The 18,925-nt window shown below is 39.6% G+C and overlaps 1 protein-coding gene across 3 annotated transcripts in view; it reads left to right on the top strand.

The window, feature by feature from the left end:
• CCP110 (centriolar coiled-coil protein 110) overlaps window positions 1–17,841 on the top strand; it is a 36,010-nt gene extending 18,169 nt beyond the window's left edge. The window contains exons 5-15 of one of the 3 annotated variants that reach the window (XM_001509085.5): window positions 2,290–2,420; window positions 3,578–3,749; window positions 4,369–4,508; window positions 4,938–5,054; window positions 6,470–6,571; window positions 6,860–6,976; window positions 8,826–8,905; window positions 9,789–9,851; window positions 10,470–10,529; window positions 11,062–11,147; window positions 15,928–17,841. In XM_001509085.5, the coding sequence (XP_001509135.3) occupies window positions 2,290–2,420; window positions 3,578–3,749; window positions 4,369–4,508; window positions 4,938–5,054; window positions 6,470–6,571; window positions 6,860–6,976; window positions 8,826–8,905; window positions 9,789–9,851; window positions 10,470–10,529; window positions 11,062–11,147; window positions 15,928–15,980 (1,121 nt within the window). In that variant the 3' untranslated portion in view covers window positions 15,981–17,841. Of the gene's footprint in view, window positions 1–2,289; window positions 2,421–3,577; window positions 3,750–4,368; window positions 4,509–4,937; window positions 5,055–6,469; window positions 6,572–6,859; window positions 6,977–8,825; window positions 8,906–9,788; window positions 9,852–10,469; window positions 10,530–11,061; window positions 11,148–12,071; window positions 12,328–15,927 lie in introns of those variants that run through there. The other 2 variants (XM_029056408.2, XM_007657635.3) reach the window with 2 other exon arrangements.
• Window positions 17,842–18,925: the final 1,084 nt, after the last annotated feature.

Raw genomic sequence — 18,925 nt, 5'->3', positions numbered from 1 at the left:
CGAAAATGATCTGGAAAGTGAAAGCTTTAGAGATATTTGCAGAATTGAATGGACTCCCTCCCCGCCCACTGGCTTTCTGGTAATAATAATAATGTTGGTATTTGTTAAGCGCTTACTATGTGCAGAGCACTGTTCTAAGCGCTGGGGTAGACACAGGGGAATCAGGTTGTCCCACGTGGGGCTCACAGTCTTAATCCTCATTTTACAGATGAGGTAACTGAGGCCCAGAGAAGTGAAGTGACTTGCCCACAGTCACACAGCTGACAAGTGGCAGAGCTGGGATTCGAACTCATGACCTCTGACTCCAAAGCCCGTGCTCTTTCCACTGAGCCACGCTGCTTCTCTGACCATACTTGATCATACTTACCCTCATACTTACCCTTATCATACTTACCTTACCCTCATACTTTCTGGTCATACTTACCCTCTAGCCATTGTAGCATACCCACAGCTAGGTGCTTCGCATCAGATGGAAACTCCTTACCATTGGCTTTGAAGCTCTCGGCCAGCTCGGTTCCTCCTTTCTTACCTCACCGATTTCCTACTACAGCCCGGCCTGCACGCTATGCTCTTCCAGCACCAGCTTGCTCGACCTCATCCACCTTGTCACTGACCCCTGACCCATGTCCTCCCTCTGGCCTGGAACTCCCTCTTCCTCTGTATACACCAGACCACCACTCTACCCACCTTCAAAGGTTACATCTTCAAAGCCTTCCCCGATTGAAGCCCTCTTTTCCCGGCTTTCTCTGTATCGTCTGTGCACTTGGATCTCTGCCCAGACACAATCACAATCACCCTCCCCCCTTCAAAGCCGTACTGCAGGAAGCCTTCCCAGACTAAGCCCCCTTTTCCTCAACTCTCCCCTCTGCATCGCCCCGACTTGCTCCCTTTGCTCTTCCCCCCAGCACTTTTGTGTATATATATGCATATTTATAATTCTTTTTGTTTATATTAATGCCTGTTTACTTGTTTTGACGTATGCATCTATAATTCTATTTATTTCTATTGATGCTCATTTACTTGTTTTGATGTCTGCCTCCCCTCTTTTAGACTGTAAGCCTGGTGTGGGCAGGGATTGTCTCTCTTTATTGCTGAATTGAATGTTCCAAACGCTTAGTACAGTGTTCTGCACACAGTAAGCGCTCAATAAATGCGATTGAATGTATGAATAAATCTATGCTCTTGGGATAGTTGGCATTTGCCTTAGCCCCACAGCACCTATGTTCGTTTTTATAAATGTATTTATTTTAATGTCTGTCTCCCCCTCTAGACTGTAAGCTCATTATGGGCAGGGAACCTGTCTATCAACTCTGTGTTGTACTCACCCAAGCGCTTAATAATAATACAGTGGATTTATACAGCTCTTCCAAAGAACTTCAAAATGAAACATATTTACTTTATAATAATAGTGGAATTTATTAAGCACTTATTAGGTGCCAAGAACTGTACTCAACTAAGCTTTGGGGAAATTGCGAGATAATCCGATTGGACGTAGACCCTGACCCACCTGGGGCTCACTGGCTTACTGGGTATTTTATCTTCACTCTAGACGAAGAAACTGGGGTACGGAGAAATGAAGGGATTTGCCCAAGGTGTCATTCATTCATTTAATCGTATTTATTGAGGGCTTACTGTGTGCAGAGCACTGTACTAAACACTTGGGAGAGTACAATACAACAGGAACGAGACACATTCCCTGCCCACAATGAGCTGGCGGTCTAGAGGGAGACCAGACCAGGGACCGAGCGAGGACTAGAAAACCCAGGTGTCCTGACTTATAGTCCCGTGCTCTTTCCACTAGGCCACAGTGCCTCTTCTCCTTAGTTTTATACAGTAGAGCAGTTGGGGAAGCAGCGTGGCTCAGTGGAAAGAACCTGGGCTTCGGAGTCAGAGGTCATGAGTTCGACTCCCGGCTCTGCCACTTGTCAGCTGTGTGACTGTGGGCGAGTCACTTCACTTCTCTGTGCCTCAGTGACCTCATCTGTAAAATGGGGATTAAGACTGTGAGCCTCACGTGGGACAACCTGATGACCCTGTATCTCCCCCAGCGCTTAGAACAGTGTTCTGCCCATAGTAGGCGCTACAAATATCAACATCATTATTATTATTAGTAGTAGTAGTAGAGAGCTGGCCATAAGATAGAAGTGTATTGAAGATCCCGATTCGTTTCTGAATGATATAACCCATAGAGTAACTGTGCAGGTGAAATTGAGGATTCATTACTGTGTGAAGATTACAGTGAATTTGTCAAGTACCAGATTAGATGTCTTCATGGGCATTTCTTTGCAGAGGGAGAGGAATTTTTAAAAAACAAGATGCTGGCTTTCGAGGAAATACGGAAGAGACTCGAAGAACAGCACGCTCAACAGCTATCACTGCTTATAGCTGAACAGGAGAGGGAACAGGAGAAATTACAAAAGGTGAGCCATTTCAACCCCCTTTTCTTGGATTAATGAAACTGAGTGTTCAAATTCCTGGGCTTTGAGAGTGTACAAGCTTGTCCTCTTATCTGGGTATCTTGACCACAGGCAGCTTTGGGTAGGGATTGTTTCTATCTGTCATCCAATTGTACTTTCCAAGCGCTTAGTACAGTGCTCTGCACATGGTAAGCGCTCAATAAATACGATTGAATGATTAAAAAATTTTTTTTAATGTATACTACATATACTAGAGAATACACTCACTTCTGTTTTAGAATGGGGACTTCTTTCTTGCAAAATTTCACCTTGTTCTGTAGCAATCACCTGTTTCCAACACCCCACAGATGCACACGTGCCTTTTAGCAGAAATTATTTCCTCCGGCACTGTGGCACGGTGAATACAAACAAGCTCACGTGTGGGATGAATGCTTCTTAACTCCCTAAGAGTTTTCTACCCAAAATATATAGTAATGTGTGAATGACAGAACTGAGTGTACATGTCTAGGAAGTCATAGTCTGTTAAGAGCACAGTCAGTAATTTCTTGATCCAAAACTTTACAGATCCTCGTCAAATAGGAATGCTTTATAAATAACTTCCAAGTCGTTAGGGAGAGGAGTTTTTTTGTTGTTGTTTTTTATTTTGAAGACTGTAAGCTGAAAGGGTAGACTGCTTGGCCCAGTGCAATAAATCATCTAAATATATTAGACAACTCATCTAAAATATAATTAAGTAGATTGTAACAGAGAAGCAGCATGGCTTAGATGATAGAGCACAGGTGTGGGAGTCAGAAGGACCTGGGTTCTAATGCCGACTCTGCCACATGTTTGGGTGCGATCTTGGGGAAGTCACTTAACTTCTCTGTGCCTGTTATCTAGCCTGTAAAACGGGGATAAAGACTGTGAACCCCATGTGGGACATACACTACGTACAACCTAATTAGCTTTCCCTACCCCAGCACTTAGCACAGTGCTTCGCACATAGTAAATACTTAACAGATACAGTTAAAAAAAGAAGCCAGATAGATATCGGAGGAAAAATAGGCTTCACTGAAGTAATTGTTCGATTTATTTACAGTGGAATTTGGTTTAACACACAATTATTGAAGTCTAGATACTTTTAATCCCCATTTAATTGAAGTAGAGACTTCTCCCTACAGGAAATAGAAGAACAAGAGAGACGATTGAAAGAGAAGAAGGACATCACAGCAGAACCCCCAGACACGAAGATTAACAGTGGGGTAGAATTAGAGTGGAGAAAAATAAGCGATAGTGGCTTGGTAGATTCTAAGCTGCCTCACGTGGATACCCTCCACATTGCAAATAATGCTGGTAGGTCTTTAAACCGTTTTCTTTCTCTTACAGCGAGGTGCCTGTTACCTTTAAAACAAAACCATTAGGGAGATGGATCGTTCTCTTAAATATTCCTGGTCAGAATCCAGCCCAAGTTGGCATCAGCCTTAAGTTACTGCCGTCCGACAGGTGCACAGTAACCTTTGAGAAATGAGGAGGGGTGGCCACAGTCAGTTCCCACTAGGAATGAATTAAAGCAGCATCAAAAAGAGTCGCCTCAAAGCCCAACCTGTATTCATTAAGGTGTCAGGCAACCGATAGCATGTACAAATAAGAAAACAGAGTTGAGAGTAGTTTCATTCCCAAAGGAAACATTTTTACATTATTTCCCCCTCTTCCTCCCTGCCCAATTTGGTGGAACATTTGCCATTTTTCTTGGGTAAAACACTTTCCCTGGAGCATATGTAATAAAAACTCAATCTGTACTTCTACCAGGATTTTAGTGAGTTGTTTTTCTGAGGGACAGCCTGTGATTAATTAGCCAGGCTGATCTATTTGTTCTGTGTAGTATTGGTAAACACTGTGTAGGTCTTGTGCAGCGTTACACATTAAGCCTTCTGACATGAACCCTAACCGGGGTATTTTGACTTTTTCCTAGGTTTGGTCAACCCCAGCCAACAACATAGTTTTCGTCTGGCAAATGAAGCTCCATTCTACCTGTGGGGATCATCAGCCAGCACTCTGCCCAAAATGTCAACATCTAGACCTCTTGGAAGAGCCAAAATTAGATGGTCTCAGGTAGTAAACACTTAAATATCTATTTAAAGCAGACTCACTAATTTATCCCTGCATGTCCTTAAAAGGAACACTAAAGACCCTTTGGTTACAGAGATTTGTCAGCTGGTTAGACTGTTAGCTGTCTAGGGTATCATTGTATTAGGTGCTGGGAGGTTACAAGGAAATTAGAAAAGATACCTCCTGCCCTAAGGTACTTTGCAATCTAATTTTAAATTTTCAAGTTTAAAAAAAACCTTAACTAACCCTTCAAACAGTTCGATAAACAGTGTGCCAAGCCAGCATTCTCACCAGTTTGGTTTTTCAATTTTTAAAACATTCTAAATGTTTAACTGAGGACAAAAGAGGGGAGAATTTTAAAAAACCCAATCAAGCACACTTCTAATAATGCTCAGATTTACTGTTACCATTTTGTCCATTTTTTTCTTAAAGGTCTTCAGTCCGGAGATGCAAGTAAAGTTTAACAAAATAACAGCTCTGGCAAAGGGATTTCTTACGCGTAGGCTTATGCAGACAGAAAAGCTGAAATATCTTCAACAAACCGTAAAAGTAAGGACTTTGGTGTAAAACACTTTTCAGTTTTTGGTTTTTGATCCTCTTTTCTAACTTCCGCTCTCCTCTGCTCACAGCTGTAAGTTGGAAGATTGGAAGCAGGAAAAAATTAACTTGTGCAGAAACAGACTTGATAGTGGCAGAGGTTTTGCTATACCCACTTAGAAAACAGGTTCACCTGTCTAAGGGGAGCCTTGACACTTCATCACTTTTATTCATTCAATTGTGTTTAATGAGCACCTCCTGTGTGCAGTGCAGAAGACATGATCCTTATTTGCAAAGAGTTTGTAGACTATCAGGGAAAACAGGCAGATATAAATTGTGTACACCCAGGGAGCAGTGGTCTATATTGGACTCTGTTGTTCCTGGTTGTTTGGTAATGTACTCGTGGGTAGAGAATCGAAGGCTTTTCATCTGGGTTTTTTTTTTTAATGGAAAAGAAAAACTCCCCAAGAAACAACTCTTAACAGTGCTCTGCACACAGTAAGCGCTCAATAAATACGGTTGAATAACATTTGAGCCCCAGCAATGTAGGTAAATGCTGGATAAGGTGCTTGGGAATATCAGCAGCAGTGTACAAAGAAAAAAATGAATCAAAAATTCCCTGTACCCTGAAGAAACTTGCAATCTAGAAGAGGAGAGTGGAAGAAAATAAACATAGAGGCAGTAAATAATTTAACATTAATGAAGATAAAGTCTCCCATCTAAAATAACAGGTGAAGAAGAACCTATGAAAGAACTTGATTCTGATGATGGTGGTTTGGGCAACACCACTGAACGCTCCCAGACGAAGCCCACAATTTAGCATTAAACGTGAAAACCATCACTGCCTGGCAACAGTGTTCATCGCAGCTTGGAAATCACCTTCTCCTACCTTCCTCCTCCAGAATGTTTCTGAAGATATGCTTCCATATCTGCCCTCTATTCTCACAGAGTCCAGAAACAGGCTTCAGGCCTCTCATGACCGGAAGCTTTCTTCCGCTGTCTGCCTGACCAAAAAAATACAGAAGGCCATATCCCAAGATGGAAGTAAGCTAGAATGAGCTGGAACTTGGTGCTGCTAAAAAAAAAGTGACTTTTGAAATGGCAGTTTGCATGTGAAAATTATGTGGATTTAGTGAACTATAGTGAATTAGAGTGAAAAATACCCTTTCAACCTGTTGAGGAAAGCACTACTGCCCATGTGGGCCCAGGCTGGGGAGGAATTAATTCGTTCATTCAGTCGTATTTATTGAGTGCTTACTGTGTGCAAAACACTGTATTAAGTGCTTGGGAGAGTAGTACCCGCTCTTGCCCCCAATCCCTGCGGCCTCTTGCTCACCAGCAGCTGCCTTTCCAATTTTGACTTTGGCCCCAGAGCCCTGGGCTGAGCACCCAGCATTTAGCACATGTAACTTCCGTTTCTTTTTTAGGACACATTGGAATTCATAAGAAGCTTTCAATCAGAAGCTCCATTAAAAAGAGGAACTGTTTCAGCACAAGATGCATCTCTCCAAGAAAGAGTAGTGGCTCAGGTGACGGCACTCTGGTCTCTTCTTGTGTTCTCTTTTGTTTTCAAACCATGAGAAATTATTTTGTTTTCTCATTTGTCTCTACCGTACAAAATTCATCCGGTAACAGGGATGGGTTTTGAAATGGCAATCCATCCTGTACTTAGGGAAATGTATTTCATCCTTGACAACGGCAAGTTTTTAAAATTCTCATGCCCTGAACTTGAAAAAAAAATTCTGTAGCTATTTAGAAAATAAATGTGGCCTGTATTTTTCATGGAAGTTATGTTCTGTTTTTCTTTTTTAAAACAGCTTCGAGCAGCCCTGTATGATATCCATGACATATTCTTCATAATGGATGCACCTGAAAGAATGACCATCTTGCGGCACGATCGGGAAGTTCGTAGAGAGAAAATGCTCAGGCAGATGGTAAGCCTGTTTGTTTCGTGGTAGAGAAATGGTATTTATAGTGATCTCTGCTCCCTTTTGTGGATATTATTTCAAATTTCTCACTGACCTCCTGTGTGATAGCAGTGACGTATTCTTTATAATGGATGCGTCTGAAAGAATGACCGTCCTGTGACGTGATCGGGAAGTTCGTAGAGAGAAAATGCTCAAATAGGCAGTGTGGTCTGGAGGAGGGAGCGGTACACAGAGTTCAAGACAGCCAGAGACAGGAGAATTAGGCGAAAGTAGCAGTGTTCATTAGGTTCGGCCAGGAGGAGATCTTGGAGAGAAGAGTCTAGCTGGAGTGAACATGGCAGAATCCCGATGGCAGAAGGTCAGAAAGAGAGTTGAAGAGGTAGTGGAAGCAGCGGGTGGATAAAATACATTTGAATTTTAAATTTCATTTGAATCAGGGACAGGAATGAGAGGAAGGAGATGGGGTGAAAGCTGAAGGTACAGTGGCATCCAGAGAACGTTCTTTTAGGGTAAGGTTGACGTGGGTATGTTGAAAGCAGGGAGAAGGAGTCATCAGAGAGGAGAGATTGAAAAGGTCGGTCAGGGAGAGAAGTCGGGGCACGGGTGGTTTTAGGAGAAACCCATTTGCCTGAGCATTTTCCCTCTACGAACTTGCCGTCATGCCAGAGGATGGTCCTTCTTTCAGGCGCACCCATTATAAAGAATATGTCATTTATTTCATTCTGGAAGTTAATGAGAAATTTGAAATTTTGTTCACAAGAGGGAGCAGTGATCACTACATTTGCTTGTTTGTTTCGTGGTAAAGAACTGGTATTTGTAGCCATCTCTTCTCCCTCCTTTGGAAGTGATTTCAAATTTCTCATCGACTTCCATCTCCCTACTTCCCCCTCTTGGCCTTCTTTGTTGACAAAATCAAAACCCTCAGGTCCGAGCTCCCCAAAGCCCCCCCTTCGCTTCCTTCTTGGATGTTTCTCAAGGTGAAAGCTGCCCTCCAGTAAATCGAAATCTATCCCGTCCCGTCTCCACTTCTACCATAGCTATTATTATTATTACTTTGTCATTGCTATGGTCATCAGATCTAAGATCATCACGTTTTCCTCATTTATCGCATGCATTCTAGAGACACGGCATGCTCTGCCCTTATAGTTCAGTAGTGATAATATTGTTATGGAATAAACACAAACCCCCTCATTTAGAAATAGGCTAATAAAAATGGGGGAACATTAGTCTAGCCAAGTCGGATGAATAACCTACTCCTTTACAGAGTTTTGGTAAATCACAACTCTAGTCTTTCACGGCACTTTATTTGTTGATATTGGGCTTCAACTGGCAGGCCTCTGATATTAAAATAATGTAGACTTTATAAGATTGGTCTACTGAAGCTCCCGTGATGCTACCAAGATTCCATATTTTGCTTAGTCTTGATGGGGGTTCTTTTTTGGCCAGCTTGAGAACCATGCTCTTGCCTGACTGATTATTTCCCTGCACATTCATACAGTTTTTTATATGCAGCTAATTGTGATCAGATTTTCACCTCTGCCCTCCCAAATGATTCCAGCAGATCAAAGTAGGACTGACACGACGTGCATTTGTACATTTGTATTCACATTTCAGATGTTTGCTAATCTGCCAGGAATTTTCTAACTTTATTATTCAGTGGAAAACAAATGGAATGAAAATTGGTAAAATTTCTAAAAGTCCAAAAGGAATTCTCAGGGAAAATTAAGTTTGCTTAATGCTAAATGTTTGAAAAGAGAAATCTTTCCATGGGAAATCTGAAAATTCCATTTATAGTGCCTCAAATGATCATATTAACTTAGTATATAAAGTTACTCTTTTTTTTTTTTTTTGCAAGGATAAAATGAAGAGCCCACGTGAAAGAGTGTCTCTTTCAGCAGCAACACAGAAATCCCTGGATAGGAAGAAATATATGAAGTATGTTTTAACGTGATGCCTAAAATTTTAACTTATGTAATGAAATGAAAAAATAATTGTCATTTTCTGACTTAGCACTTTCTCCCTTGCACTTGATTTTCATCCCTCTATTTATCGCTCCCTAAGCCTCACAGCACTTATGTACATATCCGTAATTTATATTAATGTCTGTCTCTCCTTCTAGACTGTGAGCTCACAGTGGGCAGGGAACTCTGTTGTGTTGTTCTGTTATTCTCTCCCAAGCACTTAGAACAGTGCTCTGCCCACAGTAAGCGCTCAGTAAATATAATAGATTGAACTGTTCTGCACTTAGGAAGTAAGGATTGTTATCATTAAATGAAATCACTAAAATCAAGCTGTAAAATCTAAATACGCAAATGAGAGACATTTTCCACTAAGTGCTCTCAGTATAATAAAAAAAAATTTATAAATAGACACAGTTTTTTTTGAATGATTCTTTTCCCTCACTTTCTCCTACCTGCCTCCTCTCACCTCCACAATGATAATTAGAATGATGACATGAGGAGAAAATGCAGTGATGTTATCATCAAGTAATGTTTTTCTTTCATAGAAAATATGGTGTTCAGCCTTGGAATTTAAGCCCAATGCAGTGCATGGTACTTTTTTTGGAATGATGGCTGTGTTTTTACCAGAATATTGTCCTTAAAAGCACTGATCTCACGTCTGTCATGTTTGAAAGTGTATAAAATCCCCTGAAATACCAGATCGAATGGGGAGAAAGGTGTTTTAAGTTTAAATCTTTAAGTGATTTGTATATTTTTACATAACTGTTGGATCATAAAATCTCACAGACATGAATTTATTCAAATTGTGGGAGAAGTTAGCTCATTACGTCTGTACCCTTGTGCCCTTATTACTTTAGAGTTGCAGAAGTGGGAATGCCAAATAAGAAAATCCTTGTGAAACAAAAGCCTTCTGAAACCAGGTGAGTAGAAATAACTTTGACAGAGGTAAATCTTTCCCCTAAATTTTTCTGAATGTGTGGTTGATTTATTTATGAAGGTATTACCAGTGATACACTCCCTCCAGAAGAGGAAACATTATATACTCAGGGGCCTCACTGTGTATTGGCTGTCATCTATCTAGGCCTACCAGTAGCTGCTCCAGGGCAGAATCATAATGAACTTGTGGGGGGGAAATTTGAGTCAGGAGTTATGTAATTAAAATTATAGGAACCAGGATGGCTTGGATCCAGGATTGTCTTGCTTTGTAACCCTTGAGAAGGGAACTGAATATTTCTGCCTCTCTCTTGTAAAATGAGAATAACGTTTTCCCCCTTTGCGTGTTGAGAGGATTAGTTACTCCTTAGAAAGTTAGAGAAATGATCTGAAACACCGAAGGAGTAGTCCGTCTCACCGTAAAACCAACCCTGAGGTCTAATACACTGATTAGTGCTGTTTTGAATTAAATGATGAATGTACTGTTCTTTTAGGGGTAAAATTTAGGTGTAAACTCACTGCTAAGGTAGTCTCATAACATGGAGAAATCCAGTTTATTCCACTGAATTTGTTTTAAGTGAACTGTAATCTCCTTACTTTAACAGAGTACTTCAGCCAAATCAAGGACAGAATACCCCTATTCACAGACTTCTTTGCAGGCAAGGGTAAGACTACCTTCAGAAGTTAAAATTAAAAAAACAGCTTGCAGAGGTCAATTCTTTTTTTATGACAATATAGACAAATAATGCAAATACTCTTCAAGAGCGATATATAGCAAATGGTTAAATTTTCTGAATTTTCTTTCCATGAAAGAGCAAATTTAGAAGTTAATTATGTATACTGTTGTGTATTGTGTTTTCATTATCACCGTGTTTGGATGTTTTTAGTCCTCACTTCATACAGTTTTTTCTTCCATTAAGTGTAACACAAAGGTTAAGTTCCAAAAGAACTTTCCTACTTGTCTGTAGAATTTATCCAACCGAAAAAATGTCTTCGTTGCCTTACAGTTGTCTCAGGGGTGGATTTTCCCCATAAAAAGCAGTGCAGAGCCCTGTAGCACTTGCTTCTGATAGATGAGAATGTACTCATTAGTTTTAGGTCATTCTTATGTTACACAGATTGGTATTCATTTTATTTTTAAGCACAGCGATTATACTCTAATGCAAGTGACTTATTAACTTTTTTATATTTAATTAGAGCCCCTAAGACATCAGTGAAGGGGGTTGTGCAAAATAGAGTGAAGCCCTCAGAGAGCAGAGTGCCTAACAGAGTGCCTATTTCAGGTGTGTAGAAAGAGTTATTGAATCTCATTTAATAGAAAATTATCATTACACACTCAAACCTAGTCCATTTTAAGGGGGATATATTGTGTTTTTTTTCTTGCCACCATGGTTTAGTGCATACACAAAATCACTCCTTCCTAAGGCAACATGTTAATAGATGACTTTATTCACCAAAAAAATGGATAAGCCCAGATCAAAATAGTGATCATTTCTCCCATTTATAGTAGATCGTAGTCTCTTTAAGGGGATAAGAGCTTAAACTCAGGAGAGAATGATGACAATTACTAAGCGTAATTTTGTTGAACATGAATGTGAGAAGGCTCAAATCTTCTTTGAAGACACTTAGGGAATGTTAAATCCAGAATGTCATTAAGTTAGAAATGTATGACAATGACACTGCCTTGCCTAAGCTGCCCTACATCTGTGCATGTGTATTATTCAGCTGTGGATTGTATTCATTGTGATTGGAAACTAAAATCAAAGAAGCTTTTTTTTTTCATTTTTACCCCAATTATAAGATTATATTATATAATTTGGTGGGGAGGGAATGAAAGGGAGACATTCTATTTTTTTCAATTGTTGGGTTCAAAAAGAAAAGTGAAGTTGTATTCTTTATTCCATGAATGAGCTCTCTGTATAAATGAAGTACCATGGTGGCAAGAAGAGAAATTCAATATAAAATGAATAAAAGGATAGTTTAAAGTTTTTATATAAGCCTTTTAATTTTAAGACGATATAATAGGTGTGTTTATAATAATTTTCAATCACAAAGTACTTTTGTGTTATAGTTGGAAATATATTGTTACATTTCAAGTATAATATTTGGCACTATGAAATGATTCAGTTAGGCAGTGTAAATAAAACTTTATAATTTGGTTGACTTCTATCACTAACATACCATATTTACTCGCCTAATTGCCCCAGTTTTTAGCCTGCTTTTTGCAACCCAAATACAGAGGAGGGACTATTACGTGGGAAATTAAGTATAGCAGTAAGGGGAACAGGAGAAAAAAGAGAAGAAAAAGAGGAAGAAAGGAGGGGAGAAGAAAGAGAAAGGTAAGAGGGTATTCTCTTGCACTGTCCTAAGTGCTGCATTCACCAGGGACGCAGTGCATTACAGTCCCCCGTCATCCCCAGGCAGGGAATGTCTCTGTTTACTGTTATATTGTACACTCCCAAGTGCTTAGAACAGTGCTTTACACACAGTAAGCACTCAATAAATACGATTGAATGAATGAATGAGTGAACCCATACTCTTCCTTCCCTGGTTGAATGGAGGGGAGGACTTGACCTTACCTTTCTTCCTATCCTAGGGTACACTGCCATTCACTGTTTAAAAACAAAAACTTTATTCCCTCCTTAAAAAAAAAAACCCCATTGATGGGCAAATGTAAATTATGCGATGGAAGAAATTATGTAAATAAATTCAGGTAATTGACAGACAAATTCATTAACCTTCCTTTATTAGTGAGATAAATTCTCCAGTTAAGTGAGCTATGTGAAGAACTTTTTCATGTTATTTCTGTGTTGTCATTTAGCATTTGAGACCCTAAACTGAGCAAGGGAACGCTCATAACTAGATGTAATGAAAGCCTCCACTGTAATTTAAAATCCTCAAGTTGAAGGATTGTCCATTTCAAGTCATGATTTAAATGGGATTGATAGTAAGGAGACTAACTGGAAATAATTTCTCCACTCAAATGGAATCACAATTGGCAATTCAAATACCAGTCAAAGATATAGGAACTCGATGAAACATTGGACTTTAACAAATGGCCAATTCTTCTAGTGCTTTTTTTAACGTCCAGAAGGCTGTCTGGAGTTTCCAAGAATCCCTCCAGTTCTTCCCTTTCTGTAGGCTATCTCAAAGTGCACAGTAGTCATGTCTGCCTCAGGACAAGCGTAATAACAGGCTGAAAAACTACTTGGCCTTAATTGCCATAATGGTATCTGATTTACTAGCTGGCTAACAGTAGGATTTACTACTGAACAGTAGTTTCGGTCTCAGCTCAATCTAACAGACCTGAAAAAAGGAGGATTTGGGGGTTAGTTAGGGCCTTTTGCTGGAAGGTTGTGCCTTCCTGTGGGCCTCCTAATTGCTCAGGGTATTGATTTGATTGCTAGCTGCTGCCAGTTGAGTGGGGAAGGTTGGCTTAGAGGCCCTGTGCTGTGCCCTTTCACCAGCCTTTATGGACCTTGAAGCCCGCAGTGGACTGTGGAGGTAGATTGGGAGGATGGAAAAGCCTGAAATACAGTGTCAGTTTTGTCTGAATCCCTGGATTGGCTAATTCATTCTTTTGTTCAGTTGTGTTTACTGAGGGCTTACTATGTGCAAAGCACTGTATTAAGAGCTTGGGAGAGTACCATATAAACAGGCACATTCCCTGTCCGCAGTGGTGTGGCTAGCATATGGCTAAAAGAATCTGGTCTTGTTTATGTGATCAACACCCTTTAATGTTAGATTGGCTCTTTTAGGACTAGATTTTCTTCTTTTACTTGAGCCCCAAACAGATTTTTCTCCTGGAAATTTCTCGTTAAAGGACACATTTGTCCTGCACGGACACCATTATTGTAATACTCTAATCCTTGGCCTTTTTGTGATGATGATGAAAAATCACTAAAAGAAACCCCCCAAAACTTACTTTTTATTTCCATCTAAGCGTTGGAGAGTCTAGAGCGGGAGATGGACATTAAAATAAATTCTGGATAGGTGCATAAGTGCTCTGGGGTGAGGGTGGGTGATTATCAAATGCTTAATGGTACAGATCCAAGTGCCTAGCTGAGGCAGAAGAGAGAGGGAGTAGGGGAAATGGGGGCTTAATTAGGAAAGCCTTCTAGGAGGAGACGTAACTTTAATAAGGCTTTGAAAGTGGGGAAAGTGTTTGTCTTGCATCAGCAAGGAGAGGGAGTTCCAAGCCAGAGAAAGGTCATTGGCAAGGGGTTGGTGGCAAGATAGATGAGCTCGAGGTACAGTGAGTAGGTTGGTGTTGGAAGAGGAAACACCTAGGCTGGGTTGTGGTAGAAAATCAGTGAGATAAAATAGGAGGGGGTGCACTGTTTGAGTGCTTTAAAGCTGATGGTGAGGTGTTTCTTTTGAAGCAGAGGTAAATGATCGACCATGGGAAGTTTTTGAGAAGTGGGGAGATATGAACTTGAATGGCTTTTTAGAAAAATGATCCAGACAGCGGAGTGAAGTATGGACTAGACTGGGGAGAAAGAAGAGGCAAGATAGGATAAGTGCTTGGATTAATGTGGTTGCAGTTCGGATGGAGAGGAAAAGGTGGATTGTAGCCATGTTGTGAAGAGAGAACTGACAGGAGTCGGTGGCAGATTCCGTACGTGGGTTGAATGTGAGAGAGATGAGTTGAGGATAACGCCAATATTACAAGCTCACTTTGGTAGGAAAGACTGGGGATTCTCCTTCGGGGGTTCAGGGATCCTGATGCAGAAACTCTGCTTGGTTTTATGCATTCACTTTTCATAAGACAATGTGGGTCCTTTAGATACCCAAGCAACTCCTTGGAGATCCCTTCTCTTATTTCCCCGGGCATGTGGTTGGGTTAGGTTTCGTCCTTCTCACAGAGGTATACCCAGCCGCAGCATAATTATTACCAGCTAGATGACTCTCTCTGAGAACATGTGTGGCGTTCACTCCTTTGGTGAGAACTTTTTAGCCAAGTCAAGTTTACTGGAGGTGAATTTCCATAATTCCCTCTTGGTCCCTTTTTGTAGGGGGCAACCTTGCACTGGGCCAGGGCCCCACCTCAGCTTGTAGCCACGAAGTTCGTGGGCCCCAAGGATTCTAACAAGAGGGTCACTCGTAGATTAGTGAATATGTTTGAATATCAAGTCGAGAGATGTAATTCCATGGGGACTTAGGTGGTGGTAGCAAAGTTTCCCTAAAAATTCTCCCGTTACCTTCCTGTTTGGCTACAGTGGATGTCGTGTACAATGTATCTTTCTCATCATTTCATCTCAAAGTAGCATTGTTTGTGTTCCATCTCATTAATAGAATATTCACATTAATAGAATATTCACTTGCAGACTTGCTCCCAAATGTTTACTAATTCATATCGATCAATACTCAACAGTAATAATTTATGAACAGGAGATCATTAGGGCTTTATTACAAAAAAACATAGGAAATCAATTAGGATGAGAGTGTATTTGCATTATAAAATGACAAATGAGCTGAGCAGTGTGTGTCGGTATAATAAAATGACCTTTCTTCATTGATTCCTTACATTTGTAGAATTATGATTGGATTATAATTGGATATTTTTTGAATGTCTTCTGCTATAATGCACCTGGAGTATGACATGCTTGCATTAAGTCTAAATTTCTTCAAAAAGGAAGGTTTGCTAAGAGTCTCAGGAAAAGATAGCATCTGTTGAAATTTTTATTTTCATTCATGTTTTCTTTAAACTTCTCTTTCCTTAAATAATTGATAGAATTGTTTATTTTGATATGCTTTCTAGACTTCATTTAAAGACATAATCATAATGAAAAATGTTAGAGACTGTAATATAATCTTCACTGTTTAGAAGTAAACTCTAAAGTGGGAATAAGAGTTGTAGATTATAGAAAGCTGACACATTTATTTGAACCAACTTTGTTAATAATAAGTGAAAATGCATCTCAAATAGAAATATCAAAAGATTTTGGAAGAAAATGTCAATTCTTTGTGCCTGTGTAGATGATCTGTGTAATATATAATCTGATTTGGAAAATGATAGCACTGAATTACAGAAAAATAACCTTACTTTTGCTTTGCTTTTAGGAGTATATGCAGGAAAAACTCAAAGAAAGCAGCCAAATGTTGTGACAATTTAAGAAGACAACATTCATTGGGCTAAAAAATAGGTTTTCTTCTCCAAAACGTAATAGTTGGTTGGGTCAACAGGGCAATGTGAAGAGGAGGTTTGAGCAAGTATCTGGATACTTCAAAGCAAGACAAAATTATGTTTTCTGTCAAAAGCAGTTGTTTTTCTTCTTAGCCAGAAAATTGTCTCAATTCTCTACTTTACATTCCCTTTGAAGAGACAATATCTGGAAAATAATGTTCCTCTGTGAGTATATTGACACCAAGAAGCTAGCTCTGGAAGGCAGAGTGACTTGTGTAATATGTTTGTAGAGCTAATGTTTTCTAGATACTAAATGTCTCCTAGAGCAAAATGAGGTGGAAGTTCCGAAAAACACATATTTTCCTTGCTAGAACCGCTTTGTATTTAGATTGCAGAATTCAGGAATTCAACATGCTAGAGAAAAATAACATGGGAAAATTTTTTGGTAGGGGTATTAATTTTCAAGAAAGCCTATTTTTCTTTGACCATGCAATGGGACCAGTCACAGTGTGTATGCTGTACGAAGGATTACCATGCAGTTCCAAAGAATGGGCCTGGTTCCAACATAAAAGGGCCCAAATAGTATATATATATATAAAATCTGGCACTATTTCTACAGCCAAGGGAATATTTAAAATGCTATTCTTAGGAATAGCATTAATAACAGAAGTGCTGAGGTTAGTTTCCTGTTACCCTATTAATAGTTTGAGCACTGTTTGTGCCCTGTTTCCTGTGAAGAGAAAAATCTTTTCAAAAGGGCAGCACAATATTCTTGAAAGTCTCCTATTTAGGAATGCACTAATCTAAGAAATTCAATAGTAAGGATCTATAGTTGCATGAAGTTAGGTAGAGCTGAGTACATTTCTCCAGGCAGTTTTGTCCCTTTTATCATTACTCAGATTTTCTCTAAGATTCTTACTCCTGGAAATAAAAGATCAGTAATAAGTTTAATTTGAAATTAGATGATAATTTTAACTAAGTGAAGTTCTGCCTGTCTTAGGGGCCTATAATTGTTTTAGCTCCTTTGGGCTAACAGTTTAAAATTAAATTAATATCACTCAGTGTAGGCACAAGTCAGAGATAGTTTACAATTCTCATGTTTTAGGTCATAAAGGAAAGGACTTTGTAGTCCTCTTTCATGATTGGACAAATGATATATATTTTTCCTAACTTCATTTTTAAAAAGAGGAAGATCTCTTGTATAGAGAATTGAAGGATATCCTTTTAAGCAATATCTTTTGAAAGATATGCATGAAATGAGAAGCCAGGTCCTTGGAATATTTCAAGTTTCTGAGTAGAAAGCAGATAGTTCTGGAGATATATATATAGTTTTGATTCTTGGGATTTTTTTCAGGACAAGTTAGAATGAAACCAGAAAAAAATTCGAAATAATGAAGATATTTTATTAAGGTAAATGTACTTGATTACATACCATTTAAAGAAGGTCACCTCAGGGTTCAGTCTGCATACTTGTAGGCCTCTCTGTGATACAGTCTTGACTGTAAATGATTTATAGGCAGGACTCTACCCGGAGAAGCAATAGGTTTTGGAGAAAAGTAAAAATACCCTAGTTTTAGATTTAAGAATTTAAAAATGAACATTTTTTAGTTTGAAAGTGTGTGTATTTCCAGTCAGCACAATTTTTTTTTTTTAACTCCTACTGCTTTCTTCAGAGTGCCAGACATTGTTTTGTGTGTTGATTTTTTTATTTATAACTTTTTTATTCTGTTTTTTTATTTTGAATGGCTTCTCCATTATTGTAAACTGTATTTATTTTTGTATTGTATTTTGATTTTTACTGGCTTTGCTAATAGCCAAGCAGCAAAATAAACTTCATCCTGAAAGAACTCGTTCAGTTGTTTCTCTCAACTTCCTTATTAATAACCAAATTTACTTTTGGTACAGTTGATAGCAAACCCGGCTCCACCACTTGTCTGCTGTGTGACTTTGGGCAAGTCACTTAACTTCTCTGTGCCTCAGTTACCGTGGCTCAGTGGAAAGACCCCCGGGCTTGGGAGTCAGAGGTCATGGGTTCTAATCTCGCTCCGCTGCTTGTCAGCTGTGTGACTTTAGGCAAGTCATTTCACTTCCCTGGGCCTCAGTTCCCTAATCTGTAAAATGGAGATGAAGACCGAGCCCCATAAGGGACCTGATCACCTTGTATCCCCCCAGCGCTTAGAACAGTGGTTTGCACATAGTGCCTAACAAATACCAACATTATTATTATTATTATTAAAATGGGATTGAGACCGTGAGCACCCCCAAGGGATAAGGACTATGTCCAACCTGATTAAATTATATGTATTCCAGTGCGTAGTACAGTGCTTGGCACATAGTGCTTAACAAGTACCGTATTTATTTAATATATATACCCATAAATACAGATACCAAATTTTCAAAACCAATGATTCAAAAGCTGTGGTTTTTAGACAATTTATAGTAGCTCCCCACACCTGGCTCAACCTCATACCTTGGTTTGCATGCTCCGCAGAGCTCTATCTGTTTATTGGGTGGTCAGGATTGCCTGGCTATGGGCCATAGAGACGCAGTCGCTGATGCCATTCGTAAAGTGTCAGCAAAAGGTTTGAAAGGCAGAAATTTTTCTCATACTGTTTGTAAAATATTCCCCAGCAGTTGGTAACCCTCGTGGCGAGGAGAGGGGAACGGAAAGAAACCATTCATTCAATCGTATTTATTGAAACTTTACTGTGTGTAGAGTACACTACTAAGCACTTGGGAGAGTGCAACACAACAATAAACGGTTACAGTCCCTGCCCACAGCAAGCTTACAGTCTAGAGGGGGGGAGCAGACATTAATATAAATAAATTAGAGTCATTTCTTCTTCCCGCTCCTCTCTCGGTATCCCACTATTAGCCCGCTCCCCCTACACAACCCCAGCTTTACGAGGATGAATCATATGGGATTATTGAAAC

Source organism: Ornithorhynchus anatinus, chromosome 2 (genome assembly GCF_004115215.2).
Source record: "Ornithorhynchus anatinus isolate Pmale09 chromosome 2, mOrnAna1.pri.v4, whole genome shotgun sequence".
In the NCBI taxonomy this organism is placed as follows: domain Eukaryota; kingdom Metazoa; phylum Chordata; class Mammalia; order Monotremata; family Ornithorhynchidae; genus Ornithorhynchus; species Ornithorhynchus anatinus.
The sequence above is the reverse complement of the archived record's forward strand: the minus strand, read 5'-3'. Positions and strand labels throughout refer to the sequence as shown.